General features: G+C 53.3%; 1 protein-coding gene across 7 annotated transcripts; it reads left to right on the top strand.

The window, feature by feature from the left end:
• Positions 1–6708: 6708 nt before the first annotated feature.
• Positions 6709–21583, top strand: ELOVL1 (ELOVL fatty acid elongase 1). 7 transcript variants are annotated; one of them, XM_030032862.2, is made up of 10 exons: positions 6724–6758; positions 14301–14522; positions 15750–15883; positions 17755–17813; positions 18252–18442; positions 18611–18691; positions 18900–18956; positions 19291–19396; positions 19562–19698; positions 20120–21583. In XM_030032862.2, the coding sequence occupies exons 4-10, from the start codon at positions 17768–17770 to the stop codon at positions 20372–20374; spliced, it is 873 nt and encodes a 290-aa protein (XP_029888722.1). In that variant the 5' UTR covers positions 6724–6758; positions 14301–14522; positions 15750–15883; positions 17755–17767; the 3' UTR covers positions 20375–21583. The 7 variants fall into 7 exon arrangements, with proteins under 7 accessions (XP_029888718.1, XP_029888722.1, XP_029888720.1 ...); XM_030032860.2 differs by lacking the exon at positions 15750–15883; XM_030032861.2 differs by lacking the exon at positions 6724–6758 and having other exon boundaries at positions 14266–14522.
• Positions 21584–22487: the final 904 nt, after the last annotated feature.

The following is a 22487-nucleotide window of genomic DNA, read 5'->3' as shown; positions in this document are numbered from 1 at the left end:
CTGGTTATATCTGTCCCTTCAAGGGGGGATGGTTGCTCCTGGCTATCTGGGAGAAACACTGCAGCCCCTCGCCATGGGAGCTGCCCCACTGCTGCTTTCCCCTGCCCCCACGCCCCTTGGACCTGTCAGGCAGATGTGGAAGCCCATGGCAGAACCTGCCACAAGTTCTTTTATCCCTCAATTTCCTTTTCCTCCCCACCCACCGTGGGTCTCAGGGCATGCACTGTGCTGCTGACTGCGCCAGTGGAGAAGCTCAGAAGCAGAGAAGATACCAGGCAGGCCAGGGAGAATGGCAGCCACTGGGGAGCAGGCAGCGTCCCCTGCCAGCCTGTAGCCTGGACGGGCAGGCAAAGCCCAGCCCCGGCTGGAGCTAAAACACGGCCTCATTTCACAGCAAAACAATCCCTCTTTGTGCGGCCCGTTCTCCCAGAACAATCCTCTGCTCTGACAATGTCCTTTCTGTGGCTTAGTGCCTGCAGAGCGACCAGCAGCGTGCTCTGCCTGACGCCTGGCAGCTTGCACCAGCGCCTGCCCGCTGCCCTGCTGCCCCACGGCTGGGGTGCAGCACCTGGGACGCCTGGCCTGGGCAGCCTCTGCTCACGACTCTGTGGACACTTCAGGTCAAGGCAAAGCCTCCCCAGGAAAGTCGCCAGCAAAGCCTGGAGCATTTGGGAGGGGTTTTTCTTCTGGCTTTGTTCGCTCCATGGAGCTGTATGGCGCTGCTGCACCACACATTAGGAGGGCCGCCCTGGGATGCAGTTGTGGAGCGTGGCATGTTGTTGTCAAGTCACCAAATCTGACTGTAATCTCAACTGCCTGCTGGGGATGGAGAAGTCACCTGGCTTTGCCAAGCTGCGCTCTCAGGCTCCAGGCAGTCTGGGACAAGTTGCCGGAGCTGATCAACTCCTGTGGGCTCTAAATCACGAAGATGAAATGAAATGGCTTCAGATGGAAAGGGAGATTCTGGGGATGATCAGGACCAGGGCTTTTCCATCACCTACATTTTCTCTCTTCAGGACCATGTGCCCATGAGACAGCCTTGAAAGCTCCCTGAGAAGGGGCAGTTTTCAGGTCCCTACCAGCGACAGAGCTCGCAGAGCTGCAGTGGTCTTCTGCCATGGCACGCTGCATGTGGACAGTCACAAATGCTTGTGCTGGTGACTGAAGACTCCTGTTGTGCTGCATGTGTTGAAGTCCCCAAACCTCCTGACCCTTTCCAGCCTCCCACCACTCCATTCTGGGCCTTGAACTGGCCCTGCTGCGCCTGCTGCCATGCAGAGGCACTGAAGAGCGGGCTTCTCCAGGCTTTTTGTCTCCTCTGGTGCCTTGCTCTGACCGTGGCTCTGCTGCCTGTTCCCCACCCAGGATTTGGGTGGATTTGGAACAAGCACCGTTATTTCATAATGTTATCCTACAGGTCAGAGGAATAAATGGGGATGCTTTAGCAGGTCCAGAGTGGGCTGAGACTTCTGGCGTGTCTGTGGAGGACCCCAGTGTGTCACGCATTGCTGGGGTGATGTTGCCAACCTGCAGAGGGTGGGTGTCAGGGCTCACACTGGAGAGCTTGCTGGCTTTTATGCAGCTATCAAGAATTCTCATCCTGGCAAGAAACCGCAGTCATGCGTGCTGCCCACCCCAGCTGGCAGGCAAAGTCCAGCAATTAAAAACACCAGGGTGAAAGTCTGCCATCGAAGCATCTGTGCTCCAGCGCACCACCATGGTGCCTGCAAGCTTCCAGGTGATGCTTCTACCTTCCTTTTTATCTCACAGTATGCCTTTTTCCAGGTGATGTTTTAAAGTAAAACTACAGCATCATGTTACAGCAGGGATTTCAGCAGGGTTATTTCACGCCTGCTGGCTCCAGAGTTGTTTCCTAGTAAATTGAGGGGCTTCTAGGGACTTTGGATTCCAGGACTGAAGGTACTTCTTCTGGCTGAAGGGAAAGAGGGCAACACTGACAGTGGTGGGGTAATGGGCCTTTACTGCCAGGATGATGTAATCAGCATAAATAACAGACAAAAGTTTGCACAAGATGAGTCACTTAATGCTGGTATCAGCCGTGGAAGGAGGCAGCACATCAGCCTGAGCTTAGCAAAGCATGCACAGTCGAGCATGGCCTATCTGCCCATCTCCATTTGTTGAAATCGCAAACTGACATCATGGCATTTAATGGTCCTTCAGGCTCCAAGTAGTGTCATCTGTCTCCACATTTAGTGGCCATGAAAGCCTTGTTTTATTCTCTCAGCATAGACAGAGGTGGCGTAGGAGCATTTCTTGGATGTTTTGCAGTTGCCAGCATAATCAACTTGTCATTTTTTGTCATGGAGTCACAGAGAAGGTGTGCAGCAATGATGTGTCGTTGATAGTGCTTTAGGGTCCAGCCTTGGGAGAAATGGAGAAGGGTTAAACAATGTTAGAGAACCAATTTACATTCAGTGGTTTTATCTCATCACATGCAAAATCGCTGGCTTTTCAGGATTATAAAGAAAAGGATGGGAGGATCTGGAAATTGTCTTTTCACTCCCCAAGTGTAATAAGGTAGGTGAATTTGCTAGGTATCTATGTCAAACACATTACTGAAAAATTACAGGGCCAAGTGCACATGTGTTTAATTTCACTAAATTAATTTGGTCTTTTTATTATCTTTTAGATTTTTCAAGTTGAATAGTGTCAATGTTTTTGCCACATAAAAAGCTCATGATTCAATTTTTCAGTATTTAAAAAAAATAAATTCATAGTTATAAATTCAGTGACTAAGAGAATATAAGCTTACTATATAAATCAGACATGATCAAAAAGATATTTTAGTTCCCCAGAAAGCCAGGATTTGGGGAATTTCTCTCTCTGTCAGAAAACCTGAGAAACTTAGCACTTGGAGGGGCTGAAACCCCTCCCTTTTCCCCACCCAGCTGCATAGTGATCTTAAGCCACTCTTCAAGACTGGCACCAGAAAAGGTGCAACACTGAGAAACTGCACAAGCATCTGTCATCATATGCAGAAGAAATTATCATTACTAATCTCTAAGGTCATAACCTTTCATTGAACTTCATTCCTTTTTCATTGCTTAGGCCCTCCAGACTTTCCCATCTGATAGTCTGATAATGCTCTGCACTGATGATGGCTTCCATCTTTATGCCTTCAGCAGATTACATTAGTGCACGCCTGCTTTTTGCACCAAGACAGAGCAACAAGGAGAAAGAGAGGCGCACCTGGCGCTGCAAGAAGCAAGGAGAAAGCAGAAGACAGGGACTGGTGGAGGGAACAACGGAAAGGAGGAGTGCAGAGACCCACACTCACCTCCACTTGATCGGATCTCCGTGTTGAGAAGGATCGGCAAGACCCTCACTAAAGCTACAGTGGAAACGGTGCGTTGTTCTCCAGGATAAGCAATGGAGGAATGAGCTTAAGTTCTCCCAAACTGGAGCATGGTGCAGTCCAGGCTGCTGCGACCAAGAGCACAACAGCCAGGTTGTTTCCTGAATTGCAGGTGAAGAGTTAATGACCCGTAGGGCTTTGCCCGCTGCAGGAGCGGTTGGTGCAGGAAGGACACCCTTGTGCAGGTGTGTGACATCATCTCTGGTTTGGCAGTCCACGCTGCAGTCAGAGCAACACGCCTGGCTGGCTGCAAACAGCTGTTCTCCCAGATTTCAGGTCACACAGGCAGGACTCAAGATGGAAGCAGCAGATTATCCATTTATAGAAGTCTCTCTCCAGACACTTCGGGAACATCAGGCTGTACATGACGGGTCACATCACTCTGGCCTTGTCTCCCTCACCCTCACCTCCCTTATTTTTGAGGGATTTTCTTTGCTACGTGTGCCCGTTGCTACCCTGCTTCCAAAGAAGCTGAAAGGCAGAAACCCAGATCCACAACGTGCAGCAGATTAGTCGAGTCCTTGCTGGAGGCCCGTCTCCAAGGTTTAGGAGGGGACTCTGCGTCACTCTCCCGGCCAGCTGTAACTGGGACAGCACTGCGCTGGATCCACTTGCCTGCAGCGAGGGTGCTCTGGCAGACCAGGGTCCTCGCGCCTGCTGGAGCTCCTGCCCAGGCTGCTGCAGGTCAGGGATGTGATTGGAAGGGGGAACACCGAGGAACTGCAGACTCCTGCTGAGCATGAGAAGTAAAAAAAGGCAGACATGCAGACAAAGGTAACCCATCAAAGCAAGTAAGTGTGAAAAGAAAAAACAACTAATAAAGGAGAAATAAAATGGAAAAATATATTTGATGTGTTAGAGAATTAAGGAGAGAAACAGAAGATGCGGTAGCAAGGGAAAAATAACGAGCAAATACCGCACAGGAATAATGGTGTAGACAGCAGACACAACAGGGAAGTAGAGTCCAGGACTCAGAGAAAGGAGAAAGAAATTGCATTCACAGCAGAAGAAAAGAGAGTGACCTGGAAATTTATTCCAATAGCAGGAAGAGGCTGGGCTGTGCAATTTGGGGCTCATTGTTAGAGCCTGACAAGCCTGCCAGCAAGGGTGGATCCTGAGGAGAGAAGGAATGCTTGGAGAAAGCTATGAGATGTGGGGATACAAGGTGGAAAAGTATCTAGTAGGGCGTGTGAAGGCATCCACTGGTGATGTCTTATTTCATGACAAACAATATAGCAAGATTTCCACTGAATTGGACCGCAAATCAACTAAAAATAGAGTAATGGTGCAAAATAAAAGGAGGACGAAAAAGAAAAAGAAGTGGAGAATAGCAAAGACGACTGATGCCTATACTTAACAAGGGAGAAAGAGTGATCCAGACAGCTGCAGGCCTGCCAGTCTGATGTTAATAGTATTCAATTAAAGAGTAATGCAGCACATGGACAGGAAATGGCAAGTGAGATAAAATATAGTCTATTATGTCTGACTAACCTGATAGTTAAAAAAACCTTTCTATAAAGCTATAGGCCCTGTGCAGACTCCAGGGAAGCAGCTGGGAACCTTGAGACCAGTTGGGAACCTTGGTAGATGTTGGAGCAGAAACAAGCACAGGAATTTCATGTGGGAAGGAGTGGTTAAGGTCAAGATGAAAGCAGAGCCTGGTGAAAGGGAGCATATCAGGACACGCAGAAGGTCACTATTGAGGTACTTTGTAGCTGTTATTATAAATTTATTTCCTTAAGGACTGGCACAAATATTAGGCGTAATCTGATGAAATCAGAATGTTGTGGTGCATCGGCACTGTAGGGGAAAGTAAAAGAATGCTGTACCACCAAAAAAAAGGCATGAAAGTCACCAGGAGTGCAGTTCTTTACTTCACTTGGGGGACTTTCTGAGCTGCAAGCACCTGAAGAAGAGGAGTTACGGGAGTAACTGGCCATAGAATTACTCTGAGTTGTCACTGCAAAGCGGGACTGAGAAGGGCAAATGCAGCCCTGGCTGTATCCAGATGGGGAATTCTCACCAGGTGAGCACAAGGTCTGCGACCACTCCTGGTCACCCACCTTCAGGACAGGGAACTTGAACAGCAGCATGGTCAGAAGAGTTACCATGGCATTAGGTGCAGGGACAGGCTGGCTAGTAAGAAAATGCTGGAAAAACTTGTTTAGTCTTGCATGTAATGGCTGAGAGGGAGATGGTTGCTGTCTACAAATACATTGGAGCATAAATACCAAGGCAAGGACCTATGTGAGATAAAAGACAACGCTGGCACAAGAACAAATGGGTATTAACTGGCTGTGCATCAAATTAAGCTGGAAATGAGATGATTCCTCACAATTAGAATAGTGAATTCTGAAACCGCCTTCAGATCAGATCAGAAAAGCGCGAGTCAAAGCCCAGCCACTTTTTAAGATGAACCTTGATAAGTCTGTGAAGACAACACAAGATGAAGTGGTGCTGGAAACAGCATGCAGTGACACTTAACATCTCTGGGGTGTCCTGTCCTGTGTTTCCAAATGCTTGCAGTACCTGTTGTGGTGTCACTGGGAAAAAAATGAGCAGATGTGCCACTTGTTTATTGATCTGTAGTTGGTTGTCTCCTGAAAGTGTAAGACTGGAAGAGTCCACCTAAACCACCCAAGTTGAGGGCCTCCCGTTGACACTGAACTCTTGTGAAGATGCAGGCACCACCACCTGTGAGTGACCAGGATGCTGTGCCTTGGCTGCAGATGACGACCCAGGCTTTGCCGGGCCCCTCTGCCCACCGTCCTGCCGCTTCTCCTGCTGGGGTGGACGACAGCCCCCTCACGCGAACCCGGAGGAGGAGTGTGACTCCCATTTGAAACAGATGTCGAGATGGCACTGGACTGCGAGAGGACTGGCTCCACCTCACGAGCAGCAGAGAAAGTAGAGGTCGGTGTGAGAGCAACGCCAGGGCCCTCTTTCCGCCATTTCCCTCATGCCCTCACCACCACCCGCCAGCCAACCCTCCACACCCCACCCAGACCCTGCCCAAACCCGCAGCCTTTTCCCAGCCATTTGCCATTTTTTCCCTCCTGTTGCTGCCCATCCACCTCCTCGGTCTCCCCAGACAGCTGCCTCGCCCCTAAAAATCAGCCAAACCCGCCCCAAAATCCAGCACCGCCCCCCTCAAAATGTCAGGGCGCTGCGCAGCCCCGGCCCGCCAGGCGCTGCTCCCGTGGGCGCGGCTACGCAATGGGCGGGCAGCGACGCTAGCGCCGATTGGCTTCGAGAGGCGAGCTCCTCCCTGGAGGGCGGAGCTCGAACCCCCGAGGCCAATCGGCAGCGGCGAGGCGGGTAGGGCAGCCCCATTTAAGGGCAGGGCAGCGGTGGTGGCGGGTAGAGCGGGGTGCGGTTGGTGGTGAGTGTGTGCGGGCGGGCTGTGTACACGTTGGGGGCGGGGAAGACTGACTGACTGACTGACTGACCGACCCAGCCGGGACGGTGGGTGCTGGCTCCGGCGTCCAGCCCTGTCTGGTGGGGCTGGGCTGGGGATGCCTGGTCTTTCCCAGGGTCCTTTTGGATTCTTGGGGGGGGGGCGTTTGGGAGGAGAGAGGTGTCTGTGCTTGGTGGTGGCTTGGGGTTTGCTGTTGGTGTGTGCTGGAAGGGCTTTTGGGGCTGTTTGCTGAGGCTGTCGCAGAGCAGGGGAGCGCTGAGGCCTTAGTGAGGTTTATCTGTGTTGGGATTGCAGCTTTGCCTGCCGGGGTGGTGGGCCCTGCCCTGGTGGGGCCATGTGCTGGCTTGGCACCTGCTAAACAGCCTGCAGGAGTGGTAGAGGCTGGAGGAGGCTTGTGTGGGTGTGTTTGTGTCCCTGTCACCTGGGATGTTCTGGGGCATGGGAGGAGGTGGGTGGTGTGCCGTGTGCCCCTCACCAAAGCGGTGGAGGGATGAGTCTGGAGAGACTGTGGCCTGATGGGCGGGATGGGTGTTGTGACACGCTCTTGGCAGGTGGTGAGGCTGGGTGGGGCTGCCACCAAGCAGGAAGGTGCTAGTGGAGGCTGTCACCCCCCCGGAGGGGGGATAACTATAATAGCAGTGTGGATGCCTGTGACAGGCCAGCAGTGTGCAAACCTGCCTGTGATGGAAGGAGGATGATAAGTGGAGTCCAAGCTGGGTTCTTCAAGTGGCTTTTAAGAGCAGCTGGGTCCTGATGGTGTGAGGAGCTGCAGTGCTCCCCAGAGCCCCCGGCTCACAGCCTGGTGCCACTATCCCAGAGCACCCTCTGGGGTGCCCAGGGAAGGGTGTAATTCCTTTCCAACAGCTGGGCTGCCCTCCTCTGGGGCAGGCATATGCCGGAGCTGTCCCTTCTGTACTGTCTCGGTTCGGTGCTTGGGATGCTTTCCTAGTCTGCCAGAAGGAAGGACTGTCTTTCCCCGCTGGTTGTGTGCCAGGGCACAAACACCCTGGCCTCCGGCCTGGCAGGTCTTTGCCTGGTGGCTGTGCTGGGATGGGGTCCCGGCTGTGCCAGGACTGCCTCCCAGCTGCTGGCAGGGACGAGCCCCGAGCCGGGGTTTGTTTCCTCTCCGTTGAGATCTGGCGGCTGCACAGCTTCAGGGAAGGGGATCGGTGTTGCTGTGTTGGCACTTCTGGTGGGGCTGGGGGCAGCTGCCGGGGCCGGTCGCGGCCGGGGCTCGCTGGAAGGTGACTTAACCTCCCCAGTCACCTCGGCGGGGGCGGGCGAAGCAGGCCAGGGGAGGGCAGGAAGAGGAAGAGGAAGAGAACCAGAAGGCGGAAGAAAGGGACAGGAGGAAACAGGAAATAGGAGGCGGCGAGGTTGCCGGTGCGAGAGGGCGACGGCAGCGCTTCCGGCGGGCCCGGCGCGGGTAGGCCCCGGCGCTGCCTCACCCCGAGGCCCGGCCGGGAGCCGCCCGCGCTTCCCGCTCCCGGGCGGGGGGGGCCCTGCGGGGTTCAGAGCTCCCTCCGGCCAGCAGCGGGATGTGGGGCTGGGGGCCTGTGCCGGAGCCGCCTCTCTGGGGGTGGGGGGTAAGGCCCGTGCGGGGCGGTGCCCAGGGACCCCGACTGCGCTCGGCTCCCCGACACCCTCCGCCCTGGTGCGGTTGCTGGGCTCGGTCCTGGCTGAAAGCTGTGGGGACGTTGAACAGCTTGAGGAGGGCTGTGGTGTGCTGGGGCTTTGCTGCAGCAGGGCGAGAGCAGGCTCCGGCGGCGGCGCTGGCTGCTCAGTGGCCGGAGAGCTTTCTCCTACACAGCCCTCAGCATCAATGTACCATTGAGATGGCTTTTTCCCTCCTCCTCTGGGCAGGGTGGCGGTACCAGGCCTCCCCCGCTGCTGTGACACAATGTTAGCTTTGAGTGCCGGCCGTGTAGGTGCTTGGCCTCCATCTGGCCCTTGCTCTGGAACGTCGGTGGGAGGAGGAGGAGGAGGAGGTCACTGTCACCCTCCTGGTGGCAGCAGTAGCCTGGCTGCATGCTTACCTTGGACTGGTGTGTGGTCATGCACAGGGGTCTGCACTTGCTGGGCAACTGCAGGTTTAATAACCATGGCCAAATGCTCATCTGACCTTCCACAGGCAGTACTGGGCTTGGTCTGTAGGTCTCTTATGTGGGCCTGTTCCTCTGCTGTAATGAAGGGGCAATTGGGGAAGCTGCTTTTTGATTTCTGTAACAAGCTAAATGAGACAGCGTAAATACATAGGCATTGTGACAGGAGGGGAGGCTTTGGGGGTGGCAGTCTGTATGCCTCAGTGCCCAGGCTGCTTCCTGTGGGGGGACTGTCAGGTGCTTTCCCTGTGACTGACCACCTTGGTTCTGGAGTCCTAAGGGCAGGAATTGGGGTGGATCCCCCTTCCTGCGCTCAGCGGGCAGCATGGGATAACACGGGGTGCTTTCCCTGCTAGTGCATTCCCTCAGAGCATCTCTTCCCCTCTCAGAGACCAGGATTGCCTGTGAAGCAGTGCATCCATCCTGCTGTCCTGCCCCAAATTGACCACCTTCTCTTCTGCCAGAATGCAGCCAGGGCAGATTCCTAGCTGGATGGAGCTGACCTTCCCACCAGACCTGCTGGGCAGCTTCTTGAGGACGGTTTGAAGAGTCAAAAAGCTGGCTGAGGCCTTGGGGCTTGACTGACTGCTGTGTCTTATCTCTTTCCTAGGAAGCCCCTCTAGCTCATGGGTTTGAGCTGCTGCTGACAGCCTGTTCCTATGAGAAGTAGCATGATGCCAGCTGTTACAGCATCTACTTGCTGCATCTTGCTGTAGGGATTAAGCCATGCCACCCGCACAGCCTGGGCCTCTGCAGTTCTGCCCTGTGTCATATTCTCACCTCTGTTTCCTGAAAGTCTGTTAGATGGGGGGGATCATATGGTCCTTTGGGCAGAAGTGTAATATGAGGGAAAGTACTGTTAAAACTGAGGCTAGGAGAGTAAAAACTCACTCTGACCTAGAGGTGTCTTGCACCATGTTTTGGAGGTGAAAATAAGTGAGCTTATTTAAGGTGTGTAGTGTTTCCTTTCTCTCCTGGTGGAGAAAAGCTGGCATCAGAAGCAGGTGCATTGCTGCATGCTTGGCTTGGCACTGTCCTTGAAGGTTGCGGGTGAATGCTTTCCCCTTTTGTGCTGGGGTTACAGCACGGTCACTCAGGGTGAGATCTTTCCTTTAGGAAGAAGCTTGCAGGAGATGTTGGGAGTGGTGCCTGTGATGGCCCAAGAGATCTTCTGTGTTCCTATGCTTTTGTATTGGATTTGTGCTAGCATGTGCCCTACTGGCTGTCAGATGGTGGGAGCACTTGGGCTGGAAAGTCTGGTTCTTGCTAGTCAAACAGGTGAGGCAGCCTGGGCTCCTGCAGGGAGGAACCGGTCCCCAGGAGCCAGAGCTCTTCCCTGCAGGAGTTGTGGGGCTGCTGTTGCTCAGATGACAAGTTGCAGCTGCCACAGCCAGCTGCCCACCAGCAGGCCTGTGTCTGGATGCTAGCTGAGACTTTAGTGGCTTGGGGATGGTGGAGGTGGTAACTGGGTCTGATGGTTCTTGATTTCCCTCAGTGTCTCACAGGGTATTTAATTTCTGGTTGATTCTTCCATGTGGGATGGATCAGGGTGGTAAGCTGTTGCTGTGGCAGCATGTCCCCAGTCTTGCTGCAAGGAGTGCTCTTACCCTGTGCATCAGATCAGCTAGCTTGCTCTCATGGTTTGTTAATAGAGTTTCTCTGTATACATATGGTTTTATATCTCGTGCTGCTTCTACTTAACCCTAAGAGGCTTTCCCTGTCTGTACAGGACCAGCAGTAGGAGCACCAGCCCTGGCTTTGAATGGTCCATCTATACTTGTGTGGAGACAATTGGGCCTAATGCTACTTTTTTTGTGTCTGGAGGGCTGTGATCCCTGTTAAAGGTGGTGCCTATTAAGTGTTATGCCTGTTGGGATCTGTGGTGTGTATATTGTGCTGCTGGAGTCTGATGTCTGTAGTATTGTCAGAGAACATCCCTTTTTCTTGTTATAAGGTGGTTCTGTGACTGCACTGCCTTCTTGGTGTGGAGGGTAGGGGGGCCTGAAGCTGATGTCATGGTGAGTTCCAGGCAGTGACCCCTTGTCTCAATGAGAAGTGGCTCTGGGTTCACACTTGGGCTTCTTGAATGGTCCAGATAGAGCTGTTGGAGGGATTTTAGGAGTCTTTCCTTTCTGCATCTTGCTTTGTAGACTTCTAATGTCCATCTTGTCTTGGTGTGCCTGTCCAATTAATGCACAGGCCCAGATGGGACAGAGCACAGTCATCACTACTGTGTAATGGTTACAGAACTGCTGTGTGGAGCCTTGTAGTGAGGCACTTGCATAATGATTAAAACCAGAGATGAATGCTCTGGTACAGTGTGTCCCACCTCCAGATAGGGGTGCTCTGTGTTGCTTTGCCAGAGGGCTGTAGAAGACTTGACCTATTTCTAGAAGTAGGTGTTGGGAGTCGGCCTTGGTTGGTCTAGCCCTGCCTGCCCTGCTCTGTTGCCTGCCTAGTTCTGTCCTTCCTGAGTCTGCTCTCCTGTGCACCCTGGGGGGCTGCCAGGTGCCATTGCTTCGGAGAGGGAGCCCAGCCACCTCCACCTCCTTCCCCCTCACCTGGTGCTGCATGAGGGAGTTGGCACAGCTCAGTGTGGTTAGCTTGGAAAGCAAATACCTTATTTTCTATTTCTGTATGTATCTCACCCTCTGTTTCTTTTCGTCCTTCACTTCTTTACTCATTTGTTCCTTGCTGTGTCAGACTTTCTTCTGCCTAATATTGCCTTTTCCCTGCTTTTTTCCCAACTGCTCTCATCTGTACTGATATCAGTGCCCTGAATACGCAGCCACCAGTGTTGAATGTGATAAGGAGTAAGCCTACTCTAACAGCTTGCCTGATCAGCTTGGGGAGGTGCTGTCCCTGAAAAAACACTGTGCTGTGCCTGTAGGCCTTTTACTGCAATGTATGCTCTTGTGGGACCTTGAAGTCTGATTACCTGCCTTGGTTTTTGTACAAGGTTACCAGTACCCTATTGCAATGGGCTTGCTCCTTCCCTAAAAAGCTTGTGAGGTACCACACTGACTGCCCAGGCTCTGCAGAGCTTGCCTGCTGATCTGGGAGTTTCGACTTGCTCTCCTTGCTTCCAGTGAGCATGGGAAGGGGAGAGCTTAATCTCTGTTTGTAGGATGCTATCCAAAGGCCTCAGGGTTTTACAGCCACCGTATGAGATAGTGGTGGGGTATTAACACACACGTGGTGAAGATGGGGAAACTCCAGCTTCAGATGGGTCACTTCCTGCTGCTTGGAGCCAGTGTGACTCCTGCAGCAGCTGCAATGGCAGCTCTTGCAAGAGCTGTTACATATCAAGGGTTTGAGAGTTTGCATCCCTTCTTTCCTATACTGACTTTGTCCTCCTATACTGACTTCAGAGTATACTGATACAGAGCATATGGTACCAGGCTGTTAGCCATGTCCTTTGACACTCAGCATGAAGTAGCTGAGGCAGAGAAAGTGACAAATGGATGTGATTCAAGTTGGAAAACTGATCTGGTGGTGGTAGCATGAAGTTTCTTTGTAGACTTTATAGTTATGTTGTGAGCTGAGAATTCTGGGACTGGTTGTCTTCAAACTCTGATCAGACTCTGTCCCAAATCCTTAGAGCCAAGGTGCCAGGCTAGGAGAGCTACATTCCTGCTCTGCCCTAATCTGCTGGTATGGCTTTCCACACTTGAAACATAGCAGCTCGTGCTCTCCTGCCAGACTGGTCTTCTGTGCCCTATGAGCTGGTGCACAGGCATCTCTTTAGGCTGTGATTTCTCTTGAGAGGGAGAAACATGACTTTAGTAGCATGTGGACAATAGTGCCTTAACTGAGTCTTCAGTCAGATCGCTGAAACCATTAGCAGTAATGCAGGTGTACTTGAATATAGCTCTCCTGTTGAGTGCTTTCGACTGCATGTGCTTGAGCTGGTGTCCTGAGATGCTCTGTGTGAAGCAAGTGTGCACTGTCTGGTTACAGGCCCCTCTTCCTTTCACCTGGGCACAGAGTGGCAGAAGGAGATCCAAATCCAGTTTTTCTGTGCTTCTTGGTAAACTTTAGTCTTAGAGTGATCCCACTGCAGAGTTGATAAAGAACAGGGTTTTGCTGCTTAGGGTTGGCCAGGCTCTTTCTCCCTCTTGTCTTGCTCTGACTGCCTTGCTGCTTGTGTGTTTAGGGCAGACATGGTTCCTCATCTTGCTGGATTCACTTGTGTATAAGCTCAGGAAAGCATCTCCTGGAGCTGTGACTGACAGCTCTTGGTGATGGTTTGAGGTGCCAACCTCAGTGTCTGCTGTGCACAGCCCTGTCTGTGCGTGGTCTGGGGCCACCAGACCCTGGGTTGGTCAGTCCCACTCTTCCACAGCAGCAGCTGCTACTGGCAGATGCTTTTGAACCACAGGTACCCATAGCTCTGCTGGGAAACATACTCCCTGGGTGCACAGAGCTGTGTGCACGCCTTGCTGGACCCCACAGTGACTTTCTGGAGCTCCAGGAAGCTGGGCAGGTGCTGTGGTAGGGAGCTGGGGGAGGAAGATCTGTCTTCCTGAGAGGCTGTGGAGCTCAGAGCTGCATCAGGCAGCAAGCCGAGCTGCATCAGGCAGCAAGCCTTGCTGCCACCTTGTAGGTCAGGGATGCGGGTTGGTTTGATACCTGGCCAACTGGTTATCTCCTGACCTTTGAGGGTTGCTACTCCCTTAGGATCCCCACAGGGGCCAGGCCTGCTTTAGCCAGTTCAGCAAGGGCCCTGTGCCAGCTCTCCCTGGGGTGGCAGCTCTGTGGCCACCTATCAGACTGTTTTAGTGCTGCCTGTAATTAAACTAGTGGGGAGATTAAGGTGGCTTGCTTTCACACTTATTACAGGCTGATTTCTGACTCAAATGCTGATGGGGTAGGAGTGTTGGGTGTTAGATGGCTGGGGCTGAGTGTTGCTTGCAGATGGTTGCTGTTTGGGGAGAGGTGTACCCTGCAAGGCTGTTAACAAAACTAACTGGGATGAGCTCTGGTCTCTGCCAGTGTCATGGTTCATGATGCTGTGGTCTGACTGCTCTTGGGCTGCTGGGGCTGGTTATAAAGGGCCTTGCTGTTCTTGCTGAAGTTGCACTAATTAGTTGTGTAGCTTGTTGGAAATATGCAGTGTACACATTGCTTGGTGTAAGCAAGTATCTAATCCTTGATGTTGGTTACAGGGGCAGAATGTGGCCTGATACTCTGGTTTGCAAATAGTGGGAACTTTCTTGCTGAGATGGGGGAGTGACACCCTGTTGGTGAGAGGTGGAAGGAGATTTGTTGCAAGGTCACTAGGTATTGTGTAGGGTGTGTTTGGCTCCCCAGGGTTCCTGGTGCTTTGGGATGCTTGGACCTGTTTTCTTTACTTCTCTTCAGCTGTTCAAGGCTCAGCTTTGGGTTCCCTATCTCCTCCCAGCTCCTTGCCCAAGAGGATCAGGATCCAGGAGGAGTCAAAGGAGAGTGTCTCCCCTGTGCAGAGAGGACAGATACCAGCCACTGAGCTGTAAATGCCTACAGTGTGTGATGCACAGTGTAGCATGGAGGGCAGTAAGAGCAGATGCCTGGATGGATGGTGAACCTCTCTCAAAGTGCAGAGGGACATCAAGTACTGGTGTTGTACACAGAGGAAATGACAGAGGTGAGTTCAGGTTCCCAGATGCTGCTCTGTGCTGGAAAACCCCTGCCTGCAGCAGAAGGGCTGGCATGGTGCCATCATGGCTCAGGCAGGCCAGTGTGCTTAGCATCCTTCTGCTTAGTGAAGGTAATGTTTGGGCCTGCTCTACAACTCCCCCTTTGGAGCTCAACTGCCAACATCCCAAGGCCAGTGGCTGCCCCCGGGAGACAGAGAAGGGTGAGACATACCTGCTTCTGCTCACTGAGCAAGGCACACTGCAGCTTCTGTCTAATGCAGGACCGTGTAGCATGCTAGTGTGGATACCAGGGCTTGCAGAGACCTGAAGACCTTGGGGGTTCCCTGGAGATGTGGTGATTCTAGCTGCAGCAGGATGTTCTGCCTGGGGAAGCTGTGGAAAATGCACAGGTCCTTTTCATAAGGGCCTGTAGCATAATCCTGCTAGCTCTGCCCTGATAGAAGTCCTAGTGCTTGCCAGAGCCCATGCTCAGGGCAAGTCCAATGTTTCCTGTCTCCCTGTGGCATGTATGGCTGTAGGTGTGGTGGAGGTGCTTCACAAGACACAGCAGTAAGAGGGACTTGTTGATGTTCACACTGGTCGGGACTTCTGTGCTAGTGCTGGGTTGAAGTGGGCTTCTCCCACTGCTTGGGGGGATAGTTGTCTGGGTTCAGAGCTGCTGCCAGGATGACCCTTGTCTGCTGTGTGCTCTGTGCAGCCTTCAGCAGGTCTGTCAGGGCAAAACTGGAGTGTGAGTCTTCTCACCCAAGTCTCCGGTGTCCTGGGACCCTGAATTGTTTTGAGCTGGAGTCCTAGTTGGCCAGTGATGCTGGAGCCTTGCTGGCATCAGGGTCAGCAAAGTAATCTGTAGTGCCTGAGCTCAAGTGTTTCCCTGCAGTGTGAGATGTAGCTCTGAGCTTGTCAGTGACTGAACTATCTTCTCATCCTAGCCTGCCCAAAATAGGCAAGTACTCTGCAGGAGTTTTGTCTCTGCCCTAGACCTATAGTAAGGCTGACTCATTCAGCTTGATAAGATAAACACAGAGCTTGAATAGTCATGTACCTGTGCTGGGAACTAACTCTTGAGGGCTCCTCAATCTAGCAAATAAAGGTGTAGCTGGATGTAGTGGTTGAAAGCTGAAACTAGACAGACAAGTTTGGAGCTTGCTCTTAGCCATTAAAGCAACTTAAAGCTCAGCAGCTTTCAGGACTTGTACTTACTGCATTTCCCACAGCTGGAGCCTTGAGTGGCTCTCAAGGATGCTATAGTTCCTACTACACTTTTCTGGCCTCTGCTGCATGTGGAGAGTGGATAATCTTGGCAGCGCCCAGGACCTTAAATATTACTTGTATCACAGTGATACCACAAGTGAGTATTACTTGCTATTAAATGCCTTGAAACCCTGGGTTGGGAAGGTGAGCATCTGTTCTGCTGGTGCACCTGAGGTGTGGGGGATCAGTCCTTAGCAGGCTTTGCCCTATTGCTGCAGCTGCTTCCAAGGTGGTGTGAGGAACCACCTTCTGTGCTTTCTGAAGCACAGCAATACTTCTTGTGCTCTGTCCTTGGGGTGTGTGACTGTGTAGGCTGCTCTGGAGCCTTGCTTGGAGGAGTGGGTACTTTGAGGGGTGGGGGGTGAAGGGGGAGAGCTGTTCTACCCCCCTGCTGTTGCAGAGAGGTCGGGTGATACTCCATAGTTTGGAGAAGCAGAGAGGGTATGACTGGGCAGGCACAGAGCCAGCACTGTTGCTGCACTAAAGGGATTTGCAGAGAATGGTGAGCCAGAATAGTGTGTGCCAGGCCCTATGAAGATTGCTGCCAGTGAAGCCTGTCACGTAGGTGCTTGGTAGCACTGCACCGGTAGTGTCTGCTGCTGTCCTGCCTGGGTCCCAGCTAGAGCAAAGAGAACTTTGCTGAGCTCTTCCTCTTGAAGCAAAGCTGAAGGAGTGATGCTGGTGCTGGCTGGTGAGGGCTTGAGGTAGCAGTGGCTGCTGGTAGCAGTGGGGCCTTACTGGGGAGAAGGTTACTCTGGCTTCAGCCTCCTGGCTGCTGGTCTGGGAGAGGCTGCATGCTTCCTGGTGGTGGCAGCAATAAACTTCCTGGGGAGGCTGGGGACCCATTTCCCCAGGCCTGTGTGTGGGCAGTGATTCCTGTGTGCCTTCCTGGATGAAGGGGTAGGTGGAGTGCCTAGTAGCAGCTGTGGGGAATGCCTCCCTCGCAGGTGGCTGAGTCAGGTGAGGCTGGGCCTGTGTGCCTTCTTGCTGCTCTGGTGCCCTGTGGGCTGGGGAGAGGTTGGGGAGCACAGGGGGCTGGGTGAGGGTGTTTCAAACTTGCCTGCAGCAGCAAGAGCCTGGGCCCTTCCTGCTTTTCTGGAGAGCATCTGCCTGGATCACTGTCTGGTATGTGCTCATAGTGAGGTTGAGCAAGTGTGGGGAGTGCCAGTCCTTCTCCCTGCAGCCTCATATCCTTCTCCTGTGGCTTTCTCCACTACCTGGGGATACTGTCCCCTGTCTGGAAGGGGAGTGGAAATGTCATTGTCAAGTAGGATGCACTGAGCCTCTGAGGTGCTGAGTTATGGGGTGGTAGTTCTTGTCAGGACAGTTTTGTGCAAGGATGTGAAACCAGGAACTCTGACTAGAAACTGTTGTTTTGTTTCTGAACTGATGGCTTTCCTTCCTCATGCAGTGGGTCTGCCAGTGATGCTGTGTTGCTTCTCTGGTGGGGATCAGTGGGCAGGAGCCCAAAGCTGAGGATAAAAGCACTGCTCTGTGGAGAGTGTGGGCCAGCTCTACATCTCCCTTGGAGACCTTGCACCAGGGTCAGGCAGAGCAGTGCGCTGGGTGGGTATGGGTGGCAGGGCTGGTGGCAACATCATGGTTGTGGGTGATAATGCTTGAGCCTGTACAGCAGGAGCAACTACGGGGCTAGAGATACAGTGCTTGGAAGCTTTCCTAGCTGGCTTGAAATGTTAAGATCCTGCCTTGGAAGGACTGCTGGTGGTGGATGATGGGGTTCCCAGCAAAGCTGGGGAGACAGGGCCAGGCTCAATGAGAAGTGGGGAGCATGTGGCTCAACTGGAAAGGGGATGCTGGTGTGTGATCAGCTGAGAGCGATGCTGGCCAGAAACACATGACTGTACCTCTGAAGCTGTGCTTGAAATTTGCTGATCTGCAGGGCTGTGCTCTGCAGGCTGCCCTCCTGGGAAAACAGCTGCCTGATCTGCCCTCTCTCTCTCTCCACAGAGATACTGCCACCATGGAGGGGATTGTGACCATGTATCAGGACTTCATGAAGAAAGCAGGTGAGTGTTTGGCTTTGCCCAGCTGCAGGGCAGGTGGCCCTGCATGCCTTACTGCCACAGGCACAGGGGTGTGGTCTGTCATCCCTGAAGCAGTCTGGGTCTTGCTGCATCCTACCTCTGCCCTGACATAGATGCAGCTCTGGTTTTTTTGGGGGGCTGCCTGTTATGAGGCTGTCTTGCCTCATTGCCTGTGCAAGCCCTTTTGGGGCACTTGCACCCTCCTGGGCAGAAGATTTCCAGGCTGCCCTGCAGCATAGCTTCAGGCTGTACCTTACTGAGCTTGGCTGGCTTCATCAGCCTCTGCTCCCAGACTGCCCCCCTACCTGCACACCAGGAGAACAGGATTGCCATGTCCTTGCCTCCACTCTGGCAATAGCATTGCTGGCAGCAGATTGGGGTGAGGATGCTAACTGCTTTGCACTGTGGCTCTCTCTGCAGACCCCCGCATTGCTGATTATCCACTGATGCAGTCCCCGTTCCTTGTGATGGGCATCCTTCTGGCATATGTCTACTTTGTACTATCCTTGGGTCCCCGGCTAATGGCCAACAGGAAGCCTTTAAACCTGAAGAAGTTCATGGTGCTATACAACTTCTTTCTGGTGGGACTCTCACTTTACATAGTCTATGAGGTGAGTTGTCAGCAGTAGGCTTTGTCTGGCATATATAAAGCAGTGCACACAGGCTGCATGGGTGATGGGGGAGCCCTTTTGTAGGCTGTTCCCAGCCCTGCTGTGCAGGACTTGGGAAGTGCAGTAGGTGATGTGTTTGGCCTCACCCTGATGATGCTCTTGTTGCAGTTCCTGATGGCAGGGTGGCTTACTGGTTACACCTGGCGATGTGACCCTGTGGACTTCTCGCAGGACCCCAAGGCCCTCAGGGTGAGTTCTTGTCCCTCTCCTGATAAGTGGGGATGGCATTTAGTGCTTCTGCTTGGACAGCAAGGTCACGGCTACCTGCCTCTTCTGAGGCAGAGGACTTGCAGTCTCTGACTCTTGGTTTCACCTCGGGGTTGCTCTATAGAGACCCTTGGTCACTGGGCATGTTCAGGCTGAGGTGGGTCCCTAATGTTAACCTGTTCTGTTACAGATGGTCAGTGTTGCTTGGCTCTTTGTCTTCTCCAAGTTCATCGAACTGACAGACACGGTGAGTGAGTTACTGAGGAGGTCTTGTCACTGCTTGCTGGGCAGGGAGTTGGGGCCCAGTGTACTTGGGGTAGGTGCTTGCTTCAGCCCTTCCAGTATGACCTGGTAGTGCTTCTGGCTGGCATCACTGCCAGGGAGCCTACTCTGGGCTATTGCAGAGGCCATTCCTGGCATATTATAGCTCTGGAAGCTGTGGGGTGACCTAATGTGTGGCAGCAGTGAGCTTGGAGATGGGGGAAGCATCACTGAGATCAGACACTGTGGATTAGTGGCCCAGCCTGCTCTAGGTGCTCCCAGGGCTACAGGTCCTTGATGCTGTTGGGATCTTATTGCAGGTGATCTTTGTCCTGCGGAAGAAGAATGAACAGGTCACATTCCTGCATCTCTTCCACCACTCTGTTCTGCCTTGGAGCTGGTGGTGGGGAGCAAAGTTTGGTCCAGGTAAGGTGGAAACTGCCCGGGGTGCACAGCTTGGGGAAAGGGTGGGGTTAGCCACAGCATGCTGAGAAGAAGGGGTTATTTGGCCCTGCTGGGCTCCTAGGAGCTCCCTGTAGTGCTGATTGCTGCAGAGGATTGACTTATGTTAATGAAAATCTGTCTTAACAGGGGGAATGGGCTCATTCCATGCCATGATCAATTCCATGGTGCATGTTGTCATGTACTTCTACTATGGACTCTCAGCAGCGGGACCTGCCTTTCAGAAGTACCTGTGGTGGAAGAAGCACATTACAGCCATCCAGCTGGTGAGTCTGTACTGTGGAGCAAAGCATGTGCCCTCAGCCTCTGATGCGAGGGGCAGGCCAGCCTTTGTAGCTATGAAAGTGCAGCCAGCAGCTGTAGTTGTCTCTTCTGTAGCCTCTCACTCTGGGTTTCTAGCAGCTCTGGTCCACTGTGGGCCTCTCATAGCCCTAATGGCTCTGGTTAGGGTGTGGGTGCTGCTCAGCCTGCTGCCCCTGGGCTGCAACCATGTTGGGAGGGTGAGGCGCATGCTGCCTTGAGACTTGTGCCTGCCTTTTCCAGCTGCTGCTGATGGTGCCTCACCATAAGGACCTCTGCTTCAGAGTGGGAAAGGAGCCTAATGGTTTCATTTAGAAAGAAGGTCTCTAGTGGGATCCCTGACCCTGCTTTCATGAATAACTTAACCCTGCTCTGCCTTGCTCCCAGGCACAGTTTGTGATTGTCTCCATCCACATCTCCCAGTATTACTTCATGCCCAGCTGCCAGTACCAGTTCCCCATCTTCATCCACCTCATCTGGATTTATGGGACCATCTTCTTCATCCTCTTCTCCAACTTCTGGTACCAGTCCTACACCAAGGGCAAACGGTTGCCCCGGGTGGCTCAGCAAGCAGCCCAGCACAACGGTAGCAGCATCCATGAGAATGGCACTGTCACCAATGGCAAGGTCAAAGCCAACTAGAGGGCAAGGCCCTCCCAGAGCCAATGAGAGCCCCGGGGCAGAGGCAGCTGGGACCTGTTCCCCTGCTCCTGGGTGCCACTAGCCAAGTCAAGTGCCTACAGACTGTTGTACCCCTGTGCCCAGCCCTGCTGTTCTCTGTCTGCATGCCCAGCCCCTCTGCTCTGAGCAGCCATGGGCAACTTCTCCTGCTCCTGGGAGGGCCTGTGCTGTTTCTTGGTGTTGCTGAGCAGAGGGGCAGCTGCCTGCATCACAGCTGTGGGGCTGCAGTCCCATTTCAGTGTTTCCAAAGGAGCTTCCCCAAGTGCCTACATCTGGCCCTTCTGCCTGGGGGCCACTTCCTTCTGAGTAGGACCAAAAGAAGAGACCGGTCCCTGTCCTGGTGCCCTCTCCTCTTCCCTGTCTCATCAGAGCCTGTGTGGATGAGCAGACTTGTCCCTGGCTGCTTGATGCTGCCAGCTGAAGCGTGAGTGCTTCTGCTCTACCATGCCTTGTGCTGCTTTGTTCCATGCCACAGTGCTGCATGTCCCTTCTGGTCCCTGTGCACCCAGGTTGGGGGTTCTGCCCTGGCGTATCTGCTCAGGCATGGCTGTGGAGAATGTAGGGGCAGTGCATATGGGACTTGAGGGCCCAGACCTGCCCAGTACAGTACACATGCCGGGTGCCTAGTATGTAGCAGGGGTTGTGACAGCCTGAAATGCCTCCCCCACATGATAAGCCCAGGTTGCCTTGCCTTTCTGTGGCTGGGCTGGGTGCCTGGTGTGTGCTTTAGCCACACTTGCCTGATCCTGTATGGCAGCTGGTGGGTTGCTCTAGAGTGGGGGAGGCCAAGCTCAGCCTTGGTTTGGACCACTTCCATTCCTGCAAACTTGAGACTTGAGCAATAATTGCCCCTAGAATCAGCTCCTGGGCTCTCCTGCTTGGGACCAGCCCTGCTCTGGCCCAGCATGAGCACAGCAGAGGATGGTTGTAGCGTGCCCTGCTGTGGTGTAACAGTGAGCACCTCTTGCCTCTGTGGATCTGACTGGGCCTGGGTGAAGGTGTACTCTGCCCTACAGCAGGGCAGTGCAGCAGCTCTCCTGGGCCTGGTGCCCATCACCTGCTCTGGCTGTAACCAAAACCATGCTGATGGCCTTGAGGATGAGGTGAAGGAGCCAGGCCCTGTCAGATTGGGCTGCTCTTCTATCACAAATAAACAGACAGAAGGAGAAATGGCTCTGCCCTCTTATTTTCCTGGCTTGCTGTGCTCAGAAACTGTTCCAGATGCTTGGTCCTGCCCAGTGTGGTTGGAGGCAGGGCTGGGAGAAGCAGCTGGAGTAGCAGGTTTGTGTGTTGGGGGGAGAGGGAGATAGATAGCAGTGTGCTGATGAAGCAGATGGCAGATTGTTTCCAAGTGTTTTGGTAGAGGGGTGCTCAGGGCAGGAAATGTGTCAAGGCTCCTGTTGTGAAAGTGGCTCCACCCTGTGAAAGAATGGCTGGGGTGGAGTGTGGGTGTGGGCTGGGACCAGGGCCAGCTGCCCAGGAGCTGCTGCTTCTCAGAAATCCTGGGGAGCTGAGGTGTGGCAGAGGGAATAGAGCCCCTGGAAGCCCAGGTGATGGGGAAACAGCAGTCCGTTGCTTTCTGCATCTGCTGAAGCCAGGGCTGCTGCCATCTGTGAATGCCCCTGCAGTGTGGATCTGTGCAGAACATAGCTTGGGCTGGTCAGAGGGAGGTTTATGTTGCTGCTGCCTTGTTCTTGCTACAGAAGTGTGTTTTGCCAGCTTGTGCTCTGTTGTCTACAACCTGAGACAGTCTGGCTTCCCTTCAGTGCTGTTGTAGTGCAGTGCTGCCTTCCCCATCACCTTGTGACCTGTGCAGAGAGGCCAGCTGAGGTGATTGATGACTCAAGCCTGAGAAGAGGGGTGGGTAGCTGGCTGGGCTGCTTGTGGCTGGGAGGAATGCATTAGACCAGCAGGCCTCCAGAAGCTGAGTTTCACTGCAGCTTTGGTTGGGGTGTGGGAGGGCTTTAGTGGATGTCCAGCCAAAGCCCTAGAGCAGGGCTTGGTGTGAGGGAAAGCTCTGCTGACCCTGTCTGAGCTGCTGCACGCCTCTGAAATGTAGGAAAACCTTATCAAG

Source organism: Aquila chrysaetos, chromosome 12 (assembly GCF_900496995.4).
Source record: "Aquila chrysaetos chrysaetos chromosome 12, bAquChr1.4, whole genome shotgun sequence".
NCBI lineage: Eukaryota > Metazoa > Chordata > Aves > Accipitriformes > Accipitridae > Aquila > Aquila chrysaetos.
This window is presented reverse-complemented; position numbering and strand designations above follow the sequence as displayed.